The 17,768-nt window shown below is 42.4% G+C and overlaps 2 protein-coding genes across 4 annotated transcripts in view; one reads left to right on the top strand and one right to left on the bottom strand.

The window, feature by feature from the left end:
- Positions 1–9,635, top strand: part of LOC306827939 (cyclin-dependent kinase-like 5) — a 44,043-nt gene extending 34,408 nt beyond the window's left edge. The window contains 8 exon segments of the mRNA XM_079350066.1: positions 569–735; positions 1,484–2,522; positions 2,905–3,006; positions 3,398–3,503; positions 4,567–4,681; positions 4,898–5,003; positions 8,314–8,481; positions 8,883–9,635. Of these exon segments, the coding sequence (XP_079206192.1) occupies positions 569–735; positions 1,484–2,522; positions 2,905–3,006; positions 3,398–3,503; positions 4,567–4,681; positions 4,898–5,003; positions 8,314–8,481; positions 8,883–9,218 (2,139 nt within the window). The 3' untranslated portion in view covers positions 9,219–9,635.
- Positions 9,636–12,142: 2,507 nt separating this feature from the next.
- LOC306827944 (retinoschisin-like) lies at positions 12,143–17,703 on the bottom strand. 3 transcript variants are annotated; one of them, XM_079350072.1, is made up of 7 exons: positions 17,591–17,703; positions 16,786–16,994; positions 16,313–16,338; positions 16,031–16,223; positions 15,097–15,238; positions 14,318–14,513; positions 12,143–12,807 (listed from the first exon to the last, which is right to left on the bottom strand). In XM_079350072.1, the coding sequence occupies exons 2-7, from the start codon at positions 16,838–16,840 to the stop codon at positions 12,655–12,657; spliced, it is 765 nt and encodes a 254-aa protein (XP_079206198.1). In that variant the 5' UTR covers positions 16,841–16,994; positions 17,591–17,703; the 3' UTR covers positions 12,143–12,654. The 3 variants fall into 3 exon arrangements, with proteins under 3 accessions (XP_079206198.1, XP_079206197.1, XP_079206199.1); XM_079350071.1 differs by lacking the exon at positions 16,313–16,338 and having other exon boundaries at positions 16,031–16,264; XM_079350073.1 differs by lacking the exons at positions 16,313–16,338; positions 16,786–16,994 and having other exon boundaries at positions 17,591–17,698.
- Positions 17,704–17,768: the final 65 nt, after the last annotated feature.

Below are 17,768 nucleotides of genomic sequence, written 5' to 3'. Positions count from 1 at the left end.
GCACTGCTGTTATTGCTGCGTCTGCACTGTAAACAGGAGCTCCATGTCAAGAATGTGGGCTGTGCTTGTGCACTTGCGCTTTTCCCTGCAGATAATGACTCACTGCTAAAACATAATGTCATCTCAGGACTAAATTCTGCAAGGACAGACATCTCTCTCGTTACTTCTCAGGCCTGTTGAGTCAAGTTCAGATATTATTAAACATAAATGCATGATAAATGGTCATGCGAGGATGTCTGTTTAATACGTTCTGTTGCTGCTGAGGAAAATGCAGCTTTCTGTGGTTATCTGCAGTCCACATTGTGTACAGAGCTCATTAAAGTCCACACGTACACGGTATTATACGTTTTTATGCGAGCGAGCAAAAAAGCAAATGTCACACATCATATTTCACATCATTGTGTGGCTTGTTTTGTGACAAGAAGACACAATTAAATGTAGCAGCAGCCTGACTTTTATGTTAATGGCGGTGACTCACAGTAGCATGACTGTTTCGGCTTGTTTGGGAGCTCTGGATGTTCAGGGTTTTTCCTCGACTCACCAGCTCCTTCTGTGGGGCTTTTTTCAGAACCTGCTTCTGCTGAACCCGACGGAGCGCTTTCTCACCGAGCAGAGCCTAAACCACCACGCCTTCCAGACCCTGCGCATGGTGGATCGGCCAGGCCCGCCCACACCTACACCTGTCCGCTCCTCCAAGAGGAAGCCTCACCATGGAGACAACACCACCCCCAGCAGGTCAGAACGGGAACTACAGCCAGCGGAAGCTTTACATGTTTTCTTCCTGTGATTCACACACAGCATTTTTTCATATATACTGTTTATGTAATTGTGGCTCATGTTGTCAGTCAACAGCCACCTGAGGAGTATTATCTGCATCATGTGCAGCAAGCACACAGACATTTCTACTCAGTTTGGTTCATTTGCATACAGTAGATAAAAGCTCCAGACTCAATCATGTATGAAACATTGATCAACAGAATTACTACAAATACAAATGCATGATTAAAGTGCAAATCTATATTACCAAATGCATTGCTCGTTTTTCAAAGTATTGTAGGTTAAAATCTGTCTAAAGTCTTTGACGTGCCAAAAATAAAAAGTCTTCTGAATCTTTGGAAACAAAGAATTCACTAAATGTTGATTCGTTAGTCGCCTCTTAATAACAGGCCGTTCAAAAGGCCCAAAATGTACGTTTGGAGAGCTACTCTTTTTTTCCACACTAGCCATATAGCCATTTTCCACTTTACTGAGCTTTACACATTTTAAACTCAGTAATGTGACCTCATCATATCGCAGGCTAACTATAAGTTAGATATGCTGAAAAGAGCATGTGGAACTGTCTTAATACCTCAATATCTCGGATTTGATTTTAACTAAGTCTGAAGGCTTATTATGCTCAAAAGTCTCTTATTTTTTGCATCAAGCTGAAAGTATGTGGATAGCATGTTGAGGTTTTTCTTTTCCTCTTTTTGCTCTTGCTCAGGAGCCACGGAGGAAAGAGCTCCGGAAGCCACCGCTCCAGCAGCAGAGAGTGCTCCAGTCTGCCTCGGCATGACGACGTCCTCCCCAACAATGACGGCTTCCTCAACGGAAACATGCCTGCCGCCATCAACCTCAGTCCCACGCTGCACCCCAAGAACTACCAGCCACAGATCTACAACCACTCCACCTCCTGCAACATGGACCTGGCCAGCAGCAACCTGCCTCATCTGCTCAGCCCAGGCGAAGCCAAGAGCAAGGCGGACTTTGAAATGAACCTCGGCTCCAAGGTTTCAGACGGACCAGGAGCCAAGTACCTAAAATCCAACTTCCGCTCGCAGCAGAACCGCCATTCTTTTGTAGAGGGAAAGACCAACACGCTTCAGTCAGGGGAAAAACACAGTCGACACAACTACATGGAGTCTCACAGCTCAAACCCCTCCAAGTTTAGCTACCTGAACTTGTCTAAAAGCTACGGCACGCTTAGTGACGCCAAGTCAGTGGGGAACTTAAACGATGTGCATCTGTACGCCGACGAGCCGACATCCCGCTATTTTCCCTCCAGCTGCCTGGACCTCACAGCTCCGGGCAGCCCAGCGGCCCGCCGGATGGACCGGCTGGGACCTGGTGGGATTAGCAGAGGAAGCATGCGCTCGGAGAGAGAGAGCAACACTCTGGACTCATCCTACAGGCGCTCCTCCGCCCGCCACAAGTCCTCCGAGGAGGCCAAGTCCCCGGATACTCTGGAGCCAGGGGAGGGTGGCATCGAAAGGAGCCACTCTCACTCGCTGTCCGCCCCACACGACCCTCTGACTTACGGCCAGGGCTACACAAGCCCCTTCTCCTCCCAGCAGCGGCCCCACCGCCACTCCATGTACGTACGAAGGGACCACCAGAGAACACACGGGGCAGAAGAGGGGCTGGTGGTGGGGCAGGGCGGGCCCACCAGAGCCAGCAGCCTACAGCTCCTGTCTCCTCAGCTGCAGCACCGCACGCTGCCTCGCCACTCTGGGGGCTCCTCCAGAGAAGAAGACATGAGTAGGGTCAGTCTTCAGCCCACATCAAACCTCTTCCAGTTTAAGAAAAGCCCACACGATCTGATCAGTGCCTACACCAGCTCGTGTTGGATAACTCTGCCTCGGTCTCCGTTTCCACAACACAATTTATTCTGATGGCATCTGAAAATATCACGATGTGTGTTCCAGCTTTCAGCCAGATCTTATTAATTAGTTTCCCGGATTTGTAAGAATGTCAGAATTAACATAAATGCCTTTTAATCTTTTCCTATTAGTTGATAGAGTGAGTGATGTGACCTGTGTAATTATGCATACTGTACATACAGTCTATAAAGTGTGTGCTTGTAACTGCACTTGTGCATTGCAACGCTGAGCTCACGTCATGCTTCGCTCATGTCTCCATTAACAGAGTGACCAGACACCCACTGAGGTCACCCACAGCAGACCCCCAATAAGGGACTCGACAAGGGACAACACCGCATCTTTTCACACACAGCGGAAAAAAAGCGAGGTCCGACATTCTGCCTGCACCCACCATTCCCCACCCACATCCGCACTCTCAGTAGACTGGATGTGGGTGGATGCTGCTGTCATGAACTGCTCTCTCTCTCTCTCTCTCTCTCTCTCTGTGTCTCTGCGCATCAGATGCCTCTTCATTTTCTCTGTGTGCTTTGCTTGCCTTTAATGTGACTACCTAGGATAGAGCTTGTCACCAGAGCCGTGTGAAATACACATTCATACAGCCGTTAATGATGTTGTTTAATTGAGATGACAGAGTGAAAATCAACACACAAACTGCCCCCCCCCCCCCTTTTTGTTGTGAAATATGCGCTCAGACAGAGAGGCATGCAGAGCAGCATGCCTTTAGTTTGTATGTGACGAGGTCTTGTGTTGTGACTCAGGTCGGCCTGTATCATGAACAGCAAGCGGAGGACGGGGTCTCGTCGAAAGAGAACCGCAACATCTACAGTGAATCCATGCCTCGGAGGGTGGGCAGCTTCTACAGAGGTTGGTTTAGTCACACTGGTGTCTTTTTTTCTCTCTCCGCACTGAGGAGAGCATCTCTGTCTATTCATGCTCAGGTATCAGACACCTGACTGCTGTTTACTGCACTTCAGACAGTTTTTTTTTAAGCAGTGTGGTCATTCATCAGGATCGAGCTAAAGCTGGTGTTGGACGGATGTCCTGATGCTAACGTCCCCAGATTGTGAGACAATTATTATTTATTAGGAGCTAAAGAGAGACAGAACATGTGGGGAGGAGAGAGTGGGATAGATGTGCACCGAAGCCTGGAGTCGAACCTGCAGCCAACGCATAGAGGCACCTGCTTTACCGGCGAAGCTAAACCCTGTATTTTGAATTTTTACTTTTTATTGTATGATGGACTTTATTCAGAAGGTCGAAACTTTCCGTGATGTGATCCCAAAAAAAATGCACACAGCAAAGCACAATCAACCTGATGTAACAGATCAAAACAAGGACAATGAAGGAATAATAATAATAATAATAAATCATATATGAATAGTCCCAGAGGGGAAATAATAATTTTTGCACTCTGTTGTTGAGAGAGAATAATCAAACACAAACTGCACTGACGGAGAGCTGTCAGAGTGAGGGGCTGCTCATGAAACCCAAGCAGCTGGGGATGCCTAGCTCAAGGGCAACACGGCAGTGCACAGGAAGTAAATCTGAGCTTCACTAGCTACCAGACCCAACCTTCATACTTTGGTCTGTACTGGTCTGTACTGGTCTGTACCCAGTATACACATGAAGAACAGCGCTTCAGTCAGTGCTGTTATTCTTAGTCCATTAAAATATTATAAGCAGCCTCCTCGCTGCAGGTGTCCTGGTCTGCTGTCACTGTTTTATGTTAGCATGCTAACACACACTTAAGAGCCCTTACTTAAACACAGCTGAGGGATATCCAGTCGTGCATGTATCTGTTGTTTAAACCATCAAGTAAGTGCTTAATGAAAGAGCTGACGTTGGACTGTATGAGCTCTTTAAGTCTGCAGCAGTCCATGTTGCCTTTCCCACCACCGTGAACATGTGTGTTGTGTTTGTTGAACAGTCCCTTCTCCCCGGCCAGACAACTCCTTTCACGACAGCAGAGGTCAGAGCCGGGGCTCCAGCGACGGCTCGGGTCTATCCAACCACTCCAAGCGCCAGCCGACCTTCGACCCCTGGTACTTTATCGTTTTTAACCACAACAGAGCTTTTTGTTGATACTGTTCATCATTCTTTTCTGCAGCATTTGTAACATTAAAAACACACGTTTGGTTACATTCCTCTGTAAAGTAGTGGCAGATAAAACAGTCAAACAAACGCCGGCAGTCTTATAAGGAGTTGATCATATTCGACCTTTTAAGTTGCACGTTTGATACTGTTTGTTTTGCTTCCAGGACTGGCCCAGACACTGTCGTGTTGAACTCCTCAGAGCCCTCCAAAGAAAAGGAGAAGCAGGGTTTCTTCAGAGCAATAAAGAAGAAAAAGAAAAAATCTCAAATGGTAACTTGCATGTACAGCACTTCTGATACAGTATGTCTTTATACCATGCATATTTCTGTGTCCCCTCCTCTTTAATGCTTTTGTCTTATTGCTGTAGCACTGTGACACAGTTGTAAAACCATGTGTTCTTGTTGTGCATCATGTCTCCCTGTGCCACCAGTCATGTTCCTCTTTATTCCAGATTCAAGCCCCTGACGGACGCCCGCCTGTCATCAAGAAATGTCTTTTCCCTCTATTTAGCCCAAAGAATAACATAAAGCATAGTTCCTCTGTGAGAGTCCTCCCTGTAGTGTCCTCTCCCATGGTACATCTGTTTTTCACTATCCTACTCACCTCCTCACTCCATACCAGCCGCCTCACACAGCATGCAGAATTAACACTAATCACTGCTGATTCATTGTTTGATTTTGACTTTGATTTGGAGGTGAATTGTGGCATTATTCAACCTGGGCTCTATTTTTAAATATGCTGAGCTGACTGACCGGTAAAAAAAAAAAAAAAAAAGTTTGGAAATTGTCCGACAAGATGACTGAAGCCGCGAAACAGTTTGTAATTGTTTCACAGTAACCTTTCGGTGCAAATGTTCTCACCCCTCTAAAAGAGACCTTCAATCATCATTCAGCCTCGAGGGAATAAACAGCACAAACAAATACTTTGACCTCAAGAGGAATTGAAAAAACATTGGGTGTCCAGGGTCTCGATGATCCCTCAGACATGTTTTTCATCATCATTATTGAACTGCTCATTATTTAAACTAGTTATGACATCATTTAACAAAAAGTCCAACAGAATGATGAAGTGACGTTTTTTTAAACCAAGAGGACAAACGTCGGTGTGACATCATTACATCCTGGACGACCCTTTTTCTTTCTCTCATTTAGTGACGTTGTTTATAAAATTAAATTTTTTATTTATTTATTTTTTTAAATGATATGATCTCTGTTATTTTAAGTATCAACTGTATCAAAAGTTGGTAGCTTGGACTTGTATATTTTCTGCTGTGGTATTAAAAAATAAATCGATCAACTTAGATTTTTACTAGAATAATATATACCTTTATATATATATATATATATATATATATATATATATAGATCACCAAGTATAAAATTCTGCTGTTGTGACAGCCTCACGTAGATGTGCATTTGGACTAAATGATGATCGTGCACATGTTGGAGGTCAGAGGTCACACAGAGGTCACACTGAGTGTTCAGTCTCACTTTGTATCTTAGCAACGTCTTGAATTTAGAAACATTTGGTTAATTATAATTTGATCTGTTAGAGATCATTCATAGCTGTCATTGATAGGTTGACAGTCTCCCCTTACCTTACCTTACTTGTAGTTGTGCTGTTGCTTTATGTCCCATGCCCCCCCCCCCCCCCCCAGGTTTACATTGAAGCCTTTACATTATGATCACGGCAGCCGGCTGAAGCAGATTACTGGAGCAATTTCTCAACTTTTTTTTAACATATTTGTCTTTTTTCTTCACAAAAAATATTTTTAAAAAAACAGGAGGCCCTCGGTTTGAAAATGGCAGAATTCCTCTTTGAATCCTTGACTTTTGTGATTGTTCTTTAACGTAGCAGCTAGTTGTTGTCAAGCAGTGGTGGACAAAGTACACAACTTCATGACTTGAGTTAAAGTATAGACACTCCTGCTCTACCATTCAGTCAGATTAGTAATGAAGTTAAAGTTCGGGAGGCTTTGCTTTTAAAGGTACTTCAGCATTTCTTTCAATTCTCTAAAAAAATAATATTTTCAGTCAAGAATGAAAACGGGCTGAAGAAACAGTTTGGCCATTTGTGCCCAGGTGGAGAATCATGATCTTTCTCTGCCGTGGACATCACGACCATTACATAATGAACTTTCTTTTCTGAGAGGCGTTTGCTCTCCAGTCGACCACGGAGACGTGCGACACACTGGTGCAGCAAGAAAATCAATCAGCTGACTTCAGAGCAAAAGAAGCAATGAACAAGAACATCCATAGAAATGTAGTGGAGTTAAAAAGTACGACGTTTGTCTCTCAAATGTCGTACTGTAAAAGTAACATGTTGAGATAATACTCAAGGAAATGTACTTTGTGACTGTCCACCACTGTTGATATGAACCAATCAGATCCATCTACGAGGGACATAATCACTACAGATACTACTTAGTGTAATGAGGATGACGATGAGGCCTTTGATAGTGGATATTTTTAGACATTTTAAATGTTTACTCAAACACAAAGCTGCGTCCTGTGAAATGAACGGATCTGGTTGGTTTGTTGTTTTTGTCTTTGTTCCATGTGATTCAGATTTATATTGTAGCCGACGCCCTAACAGCAGCTCTGTGTTCATGAGGTGAGGATAAACAGGAGCGCTTTGAATTTGTAATCAAGGAGATGAAATCTGAGCTGTATTTGGGGAGGTGAAGTGGCGAGCAGTCGGATGGTTTTGAGCGTTTGAACCGGACAAACTGACTGCCATCTCAGCGCTCGTAAACGTTCAGAAGGACACAGGTGGTTGAGATCTTTCTTCCCGTCACATTTCTATTTTTGTGCTCCGTCTGTTCACTCTCTGAGAGGGGCTACAGCTGATGACAGAGCACAAATAAACACAATCTGGCCTCAAGGAATCAGGCAGTCAGACTCCAGTCGATCGCTGCGAGAGTCAACCGTTTGAAAAACCTCAGGCTTCAGATATTTCATATATTGCATCAATATTTCCCACAGAAGTTAATCAATCATGAAATTGTGTGTCTGGCTTCATCTTGTGCATGTTTCTGTGTGTTGTATCATTTTTGTGACCAAAAAATGAAAACGTCAGTGTCCGAGAATAACTACAGAGGAAACAGGAAACACACAAATCTGTTTAAAATAGCAGTTTAAATAGATCTCTATATAAAGAGCTGTTTCTCAAAATACAGATGAGACGGTTTATTATGGAGTCATTCAAGTGCCAGAAAAGAAATCTGATTCAGGACAATGAAAAAAAAGAGAATAAAAGATAATTTAAGAAATAATTCAACATTAAAATATAAATATAGATACTTTATATTTTCTGAAAAGTATAAAAAGCACTTTTCATATCTTTTAGGATTTGTATCCCTTAAATGTTTTCTATATATAGTTTCATTATTACACACAGTTTATTTACCTATTTAGTTTTTCTTTGTTGGCACCTTGTGACTCCGGACACTTTCGTACTTTCAAAATAAAATTCAGGCCGTTTGGTGTGTTTCCTGTCGTCCTCTCCGCTGCGTGGAGAACGAAGGTGTCGCTTGATAACCGTGGACAGGTTCATTGATGCCTGTACCTGCTGTGATCAGGTTCCCAACGAAGGTGTGGACACGGTGATCCAGAAGTCTTCCAGGTCGTCGGGTCATCAGAGCAGCCGCCACCGGTCCCGAGACAAGAGCAGAGACCGGGACCAGGACCGGGACCGGGACAGAGACAAGGACTGGCCTCCTGAGAAACTGTCTGACTCACACTCTCCGGTAAGAAACAACATCACACATTTAACCCACACATCAACAAACTCACTGATTTCCAATCTGTTCCAACTTGATCTGATTCATTATAAATAAACATCAAGATAAACGACGACGATACTTTAATACACTTCCTGCTCATCGATCGTTTACATTGTGCACATGTTATTATTCCTGAGTTATTCATGTCTTCATTTTCAAAGAAACAAACAGGAGTAAACAATAAGAGAACAACATTTTTTAACAGGACCAAAAACCAATCATTTTAATCAGGTTATAGATCTTCATCTGTTTATTTATTATTGGTTTTAACTCTAATTTATGACAGTTTATTTTCTCAGGGTTGTATAACAAAGTGTCTTCAATCATTATTTACACGACTCGCTTTGTCTTCTCGCTCCTCTCAGAGTCAGCCACTGAAGTCTCTGCGCAAACTCCTGCACCTTTCGTCCTCGTCCTCCAATCAGACGGCTCCGTCTGACATGCGCTACCAGCCGCTGCCAAATCCAGAGAACCGCGGTCACTCAGGGGTCAGCACCCCGCAGCTGAAGAGCCGCCAGACCGCCTACCCACTGCCCGGACAGCTGGAGTCCAACTGGCACTCGACGGCCCTGGGCCGCCCCGAGGGAAACCCCTACCCCGAGCAAATGAGCATCAAGGGAGGCCAGAACGGGCACGGCTTCGGGCGGCCCTCCAGGTCCCGTATGCCGAACCTGAATGACCTAAAAGAGACGGCTCTGTGATCTCTGTCACCTTACTGCTCTCAGAGCAACCACAGACTCTTTCTTGTTCCCTCTGTCGCTCCTCCTCGTGTAACAGTACACTTGCTGAACACACACACACATACACATGTACACACAGGTCCACACACACACACACACACACACACACACCAACACACACACACACATACTAAACCCTCAGTTTTAAACTCTGCTTGCAAACAGGCTAAAAGCCTTTTTCTGTATTAATTTTTTTTAAGCTTCCATGTTTGATAGACTTTATATTAATACTTATGTAATTCTGATTATAATTTGTATTATAAAGTAAATATATTGCAAATTAAATATATATATATATATATAAATGGATAGATCAAGTGTAGATTTTAAGTGTAAGTATTTTTGTTTCTATTCAATATAGAAATCTAGTACATTTGACTTTGTAGTATTTCCTTAAGACTGTCTAAGGCAATCTAAATCAAGTTTTATCAGTTGTTACATTAGAGGTCGGTAACGTTGCTAACGTTACCTCGTGTTCATTATCTCACTCTGTAACGCTTCATTCAGACTGGTTACAGACGCTCAAATGTGCAAACACAAGTCAAAGCACTTCTGTTCTTGAAATCAAAGCTGTGGTGCAGTTTGGTTTGTTTTTTTCCTGAGTTGGCACTGACAATCTGTAAAGCTTCAATATATTTGTTCTTTTAAGGGTATTTAGGTTTTTATGTCTTTTTGTAATGCAGCCATTTTAGATGCTATACGGTGCCATTAACTGACAAGAATCCTAACCAACGTTGCCCCCTGTAGGCGAAAACAAAGCACTGCATCCACTGACTGAGCTCACCACGCACTAACGTACATTTAGGCACGGACTCTTCATGCACAATATGTGGAGATAACATATATCTATATAGAAGAAACAAATGCTCAATGTAAGCTATAATAACAGCTCAACAGGACTTCCTCCTCTCACAGATTATAACAGTTATCGTTGTGGTAAATGATATAACCTAAAGTTATTTACTGGAATCTTTACCTCTGTAGACGAGTTATGAAGCACCATTAAGGATTGATTATTACAGTGTAGACTTCAAGGATCCAGTTACTCCAGTTATAGACGTATGATAACTACCCTCATTTGGAAGTTTGTTTCTTGCTCATCTCATACTTAAAGATTTGACACGAGCACCTTCCAGCTGGTTCTTCATGTGTAATCAGTTGAAGTAGTTTTACAAATGCATCCAACATCCATACCGAGTTTATCAGCTATAAAAATGGGATTTATATGCCGATACTTCTTTTTCATCATTGTTAGAAATACATATTTGCAGCAGCTAGAGGAACACAAAAGCCATTCTGGGTGTTAATGTGCCGAGGTTTCCAGCATTTAGCTCACATTAAGAGGTGATTTGGGATTCAAGAGAAACGTATTGCACAGAATACGACAAAACCAACTTTGAGTTAGAGTTAGTGTTCTAGTCAAGACCACCGTGACAAAGACGTACCCAAGACCAGAGTGCTCCAAGACCAAGACCGAGATAGGGTGAGACCAAGACAAGACCAAGACTTCACTGAAAAACCATCAATTGTCCGTGTCACTCTCTCAGACCAAAACACCGGGAAGGTTGCAGCAGTAACTGGAGGAATAAAAATCAAAGTACATTTGTATGTAATTTATTTGTTCTTCTAGAAAGGGGTGTTTTCCTTTCAATCACAGAGTCTGTCCTGTCCGAGTCAGAGACGAGACCAAAATGCTTTCTATTCCGAGACTGGTCTTGTTTTGTGTACAACAACTGGTTACAGCTAATATCATCTCTTAATAGGCCCGGGCTTTTATTTCTTTCGACCGATGAAATGAGCCTTCCTTTATTTGGGACAGGCGTCAGTATGAGCCAAACACAACTCATGCACAGCAAAGATGGGAAAGACTGTGACATTTTAAATGTACACCAAAAAGAATATTTAAAAGTGTACAAAAATGAAGGATATCACTGATTTTTTTGGTTTTACTTTGGGAGACAGTTCTTCCATAACAACCTGCTGTGCTGTCTGGGAGAGTGGGAGACAGACGTAATATATATTTTTAATCTGCAAACCAATCAACTCTAAATAAGTCGGAGCCTCTAATAAAAGAGCAGCAACACCAGGCTCGTAAGAGGGACTGGGCCTGAGATTGAGATGGGCTTTTAGCTGAAGTTTTACGGTAATTAGCATAGAAATATGTTAACACACATCGTGCATTTGACTCGTATGGTGAAGGCTGTCCTCATTTACAAACGTGAAATAAAGGTTCAGGTGTGAGGCTACAGCTGAACTCTAGTTTAAACCGTTTACTGTCTCTGTTGATTCAAAAATAAGTTCTCTAAACTCTTTCCATGATGTCTGTCGTCACAGAAGTTTCCCCCGCGCTCCATGAAAACCTCGCTGGGAGCCACTGCACTTGTGTTTTATCAACTGATTGCACTCACTGAACCACTTGGGAGTTCAGCTTCTGAGAAATCTTAATACTGAACCTCAGTGGGGGGGTGAAGTGTGGTGCCGTAATATTGTTTTCTGTCTGGGTTAAAGTGCCAGGAGAGCAGCTTAGCTGAGACAAATCCTAAGCTTTGTAATGTTGCACTTTGAAGAGATCGAGTGGCTCAGCAATCTGGCTCTGACTCTGTAAGTTCTTGCTCACCTCACGTTCATCATGTTTGCGGTGTGTGAGGACTGAAACAAACACGGTCACACACTGAGGCCATCGCTCCGGTGTCGTGTTGTGTGAACGTGCATCTGTAAGGACTGTACACACACTGCACCCGACACACACATCTCTCTCTCTCTCTCTCTCTCTCTCTGTTTCGCTGAAGGAGCACCGTGTATTATATTAATACTGATGTGTGACTACTTGTTTGGTAATATTTATAACAGAGGATGTTTATCAACTGTTTAAATGAAATCAAGTATTAATTTTGTGCTTTAATTACACAAATTGGTAGCATAGTCAGTGTTTATCTGCTTTTTTTTTCAACAAAGCATTTACATGAGAACATAAACACAAACGAATGCTTAACCATTTTAGAATATTCATGTTTACATATGTAACAGTAAATCTCAAATAAAACAACATTGATTTGACTCTTGTAACCTGTAGAATTGTTTTCTTATGGTTCACAGAAAGTAATAACAGAAGTAAAGCAGTCTTTTTTCTTTAATCTATATTTTAATCTGGAAACTCCCAGTATGTCTGCATGGTGTCCACATTTGTTTACACATCGGCCTATTGATGCTGCATCAATGGGCTTCATCATCATCCACCTGCTCGGACTGGATTGACATGTTTTTGGTCATAAAGTGTCATCGCTGATCTTCCAGTGCTGCATCGGTGTCCTCGCCTTTTTTTTTTTTTTTTTTTTTTTTAAAGTGCAGGCTGACGGGGAAAGATGACCGTTGTGGAAACAGCAGGCTGTTCTCGTCTTCAGCTGCACTTGTTCATGCACATCAGCAGCTCCATCCTCACGGCGATGCGGGTGTGCCAGCCCAGCGGCAGCAGGCGGACGTATCGAGCTATGATGGGAGGACGCAGGATGTTCTGGACCGTGGAGGAGCGGTCAGAGTTCCCATAGAAGACCTGAGGAACAGAGAGTAAGTCAACTGCATGCAAAGAAACACCACCTCACTTTATTTTGTCTGTGTTTTTGTTTTTATATGCCTGCAGGCAAAATGCATATGGGCTGGATTTGAAACTATTCCGCTGGCTTGGAGGGCCGCAGCCTCTGTTTATAGTAGAGGGGGTGCACCATGTCTTTCAACTTTTAACATTTGTTGTTCATGCACTGTCGAAAAACTTTTAAATAGCAAGCAGCTAAAAGAGTAAACAGTCTGATTCTCTCATCAAAAATCATAAAGTGCTGTTGATGTTTTCAACCTATGAGAACACAGTGACCATCTCATCAAAATAAAAAATATATATTCAGTATATTAGTAGGATCTAGATAGATACTTAAACGTCTTTAACTAAATTGATATTAAACTGATTAAACTGATTAAAGGGTTTGCTTTACTGTTTTTACTGTTATGAACTTTTCTGTTTTTTCAGAGTGATTGGAAAAATCTCCTCAGTTAAACAGATGCTTCATTTCTGCTCTTGACTTGAAGGCAGCAAAACACATTTTCCCATACTCAACTACATCGTATCCCCTGATCTCATCTGACAGTATAATGTTCAGTGTTCTTTGCATGTTTGGTCATCATTCTTGTGCTAATTCTTCACTACACAAATATTTACAGTAAGTGTTTGTAAAAATGCAAAATTAAAACTCCCTAACTGTGTCCAAAACCGGCCCCATGTTGTGTTTTTCAAAAAGACAGACACAGACATTAAAACATACTGTGTATATAAGAGTGTGTGTAAATTGAATAAGGCAGACAATCCTCCCATCTGGAAACACAACATCTGCTCCTTCTTGTTACTAGCAACTTTTTTCCACAACTTTCATGACCTAAGCTTCTAGCTTGTGTTTTCTAAGATGTCTGTATCGCATGTGACATGAAGTTTCACCAAAGTATGCAGAAAATGTTGCTTAGATTAGTGAGTTGGGATCTGGGCTGTAATTGGTTGATTGCTTCCCTTTTATTGTGTCGTTCGTACGTCCAACACTCGTGTTTAAAGCTTGTCCTCGAGCTAACATTTGTCATTTATCTGCAAAACTTTAATAATAAAAAAAAGTTTTTCTACTTGAATCAAAGCTCAAGTTTCAACATGAATAAAGTACATAATTAACGAGTTATATTTAAATTAAAAACTGTATCCCCTATGAAAATCACCTGTTTATTTCATTATATGGCTTCGACCATTGATACTCCTGTGAGCTGCTACATTGTTTGGACGACACAATGCAGAGAAGAAATGAGAAATGAACTCCAAACTCAGGTTCAGTACCAGCAACTTGTAATGTCTGCGGTTAAAAAAAAAAAAAACCAGTGAAAGGATTTGGAGTTGAAGGATGTAAAACGGAGTCCCCTCCCTGTGGTCAAACTTGAAACTGTACACCGTGTGCTGCAAAACTCCTGTGTGGTCTTTTGAATCTACATGCCAGAATGTTAAACGATTGAATCCTAAAAACATTTCGTGCCCTCACCCTGTTGTTCCCTGTCTGGTCTTTGTAATAGATCCAGTTGAGCGTTTCCACAGAGCGATACTGGATGCTGTATTTAGTGAGCCACTCGTCAGCATCACAGCGGCCCTGAGTGAGGATCCCCGACACCACGCCCACCTCCTTCAGGTCGATCTGGATCCACTGGTACTGGTCGTTATACTTTGACAGCCATGCACACCTGATAGGAAATAAAATGTGATATACATGATTTGTGCATATATCCATATATCATGCATAAACAATATGGAGGCCCAACTGCAGCACTGACTCATGCAGAAGTTTCATGAACTATCTGGGTGCAGACTTAGACTGAAAATACATGTTTTTTGTGTTGTTCTATGCAGACTTTAAGGTATCGCACTAATGATACACAACAGAGTGACAACACATGACTCTACTGGTCTTAATTCTTGAAGGACTTGGAAAAAAGATGCATGTCTAAAGTTAGAGAGAAAATATCAGCAATAAAAAAAATGTGCTGCTTTGCAAAACCATAAAAGCTGCGAGCAGCCTGTCCCAACCCAGGACAAAGAAGGTTCTGATGAGCACAAGTTCTGTCTCTCATCATGCAAGTGGCCAATCATTTTAAGATTTTTTTGTTGGGGGGAATACCAACTCATGCTAGTCCCCCCTGGACATGCCCCTGAACCCACCTGACAATGTTTGCTGTATAAATAGTTTGAGCAGAGAAAGATAAGGAAGGAGAGCAACAAATAACTAAAGTGCTTGAGCCGTAACATTCACACTTTTCCATGACGTACCCGAAGCCCTGGTTGTTGAGGCGAGCCTTGTTGGGGGTCCAGGACGAGTACCAGCCAGTGTGCTGGTCCTGATTTGAGCAGCTGATCTGGTCTGACGTCACCAATCCAGATTCAAAGCCGAGGGCTCTGTGGTACGGGCAATCTGCAGAGAGCAGCGGTTCACTTTACTGTGGTGCTAAAACGTCTTTAACTACAAAGCTGTAACCATTAAAACCCTCTAATGAAAAGAACTGGTACTGGTTCAGACTAGAGTTGGTCTGGGCTTCACACTTTCTCTCTCTTGAGTTTTTTTTCTTTGTTTTTGCTGAAGTTTGTAAGGCCTTACGAAGGCTGCTTTGGTTTACCAACCATGAAGGAACCTCCTGTCCGCTGCGTCTTTGCTTTCAGAACAAAATAAAAGCTGCAGCAAATACTTTGGGAAAACCCTCTTCTAAGATAAAGCGTTTTGTGCATGTAACATCTGACAGGCGTCCTGTCTGCTGTGATCCTGATTCTCAGAAGTCTTCACTGACACAGCAGAAGACGATGATCTGATGTGCGCTGCTTTGCCCTGTATCAAGCTGTGAAGTGAAGGGCATGCCTCTATTTTAGGCTCTCTAATCTGCTCATCACATTCCTGTGCAGGTAATGAGATTTAAGATCTTCTAATAAATCCAAGCCCTTTTAAACTCAAACTACTAAAACAGAGGTTAAAAAAGAAAGGTGATTGTGCAGCACTGCTGAGGAAACAGTAAGGAACCATGAGGTGTGTGATCCATCAAATTCTCTTTTAACCTCCGCTGGATACGATCCAGGCCATCAGTAATCTACACCTGACGTTTCCTGCTGAGTCTTTGCCCTTCACTTTGTTTGCATGCTTTTTTTTTCTGCAGCTAAATAACAGAAATCTAACGTCTGTGCAGAGGAAACGTGTGAACCAGGGGGGAGTCCTCACCTGGCATGCAGTCCAGTGTGAAACCCTGAGGTGTGGGTGGCGGGGGTGAGGTCTGCAGCACCGGTGGGATAGTTGTGGGCGAATCTGGAGACTCGCAGTCACAGGTGCACGCTTTCATGTTGCTGGTCCATGTCTCGATGACCTCCTGGTCCTCCTCCTCCTGCAGCTCCTGCTCCTGGACATCCTCCCCCTCCTGAAGCACATACGGGGAGGAGTTAATGCAGAGTTTTGTGCCTAGAGTGAGTTAAAGCCACATTTCAAACTAGTTTTAGATGACCTTACCTCCTGGGAGTTAACAATTATCAGAGCTGTGGCACATCAACGGATGCATGAAATGTAAGAGCGAGAGTTAAAAATCTAAAGTAAAAGCTGAAGAAGAGGAAAATTAGGATCATAAACGTATATCAACACTATGACAATTATTTATGATTGATTTGCATGTGATCAACACAACTGTGACAGAAGTCTGAATTACTCTGCAGGTTGGTATGCATGGGGCTGGTATATACATTTATGTTAAAAACAACAACAACACAATTGTGAAGTAAATACTTTTTTAAAAGCCACTTGCAATGAAAGGTTAACAACAACTTCATAATGCAACATGGCCAGCTCCAGGTTAACTGCAGCACATTTTCTACTTGTTGATGAGAGTTGCATTGACTCAAAGAATGAAACCATCAGAAGCAGCGGGATGAGTTCAAAATGCATCATCCTAGAATAATATCCCTGATGCAGGTGCACAGGTGACTTACCCTGGGAGAGAAGCAGCAGGAAGAGCACAGCAGCACATCTCGCAGTGACCTCCATCTTCCTCCTCTGCTGAGCTGGAATGTGATGTGTGTGTGATACCCAACGCTAGCGGATAGGATTACTGTAATCCACAGGCCTGTGATTGCCTTATCTAATAATACTTTTTAATGGCCCTAAGTCACCTCTGTCTGGCTTGACCTTTGAACCTCACCTGTGGGAACACCATCATATCAAAAATCAAAAATGAGAATCATTCTTTCCAGCAGTGGCTGACAATCCCAAATTCCGATTTTAAAATAAATAAGCATGCAGAGGGAGTTTTAAAGTCCTAGTCTTTCTGTGTCAACATAAACCAAAACCAAAAAAAAAAAAGATTTCAAACTTTAACTCTATCATGCAAGGTTGTGCAACAGGTTACAAATGTACATGCACTGATTTTGTATATCAGCACATTTGCTTTATGCAAAGAGAGAGATAAGAAGACTGTGACTGCACTTAATGATCCCCTACCAGCCTCCAACCAATCCATGCTGCACAGATACTTACCTTGCTGTTTATGTAAAACACTATATTAACCATATTAGAATGATATAAACCATTTTATCTTATTGTATCTTACTTATCATTACTCAGTAGTTTCGGCTGCTTGTCTACACTTCTGCACTTTAATATAAGCATCACTGAGGTTCACGTCTCGTCTATTCATCATTACAGTCAATAGTTTCAGCTGATAACTTGTCCATGCTCACTATTGCACTTGAACAGATGTATCACTGATTGTTCTCTCTAACAATACTGCTGACTTACGACTGTCATCACTGTGTTTTGCACATGTTCATCTACTCCAATAAAGTATATTTACATTTCCTTAAACATGAGAATCTGTATTTGCATTTCAAACATTCAGCAAGTGCCTCTGAGCATGACGTCATAATGGGCGGGATTAGTCGTTGCTGTCTTCTGATGAACGCATGTACCAGCCAAT

The sequence above is a fragment of the Symphodus melops genome (genome assembly GCF_947650265.1).
Source record: "Symphodus melops genome assembly, chromosome: 8".
Lineage (NCBI taxonomy): Eukaryota > Metazoa > Chordata > Actinopteri > Labriformes > Labridae > Symphodus > Symphodus melops.
This window is presented reverse-complemented; position numbering and strand designations above follow the sequence as displayed.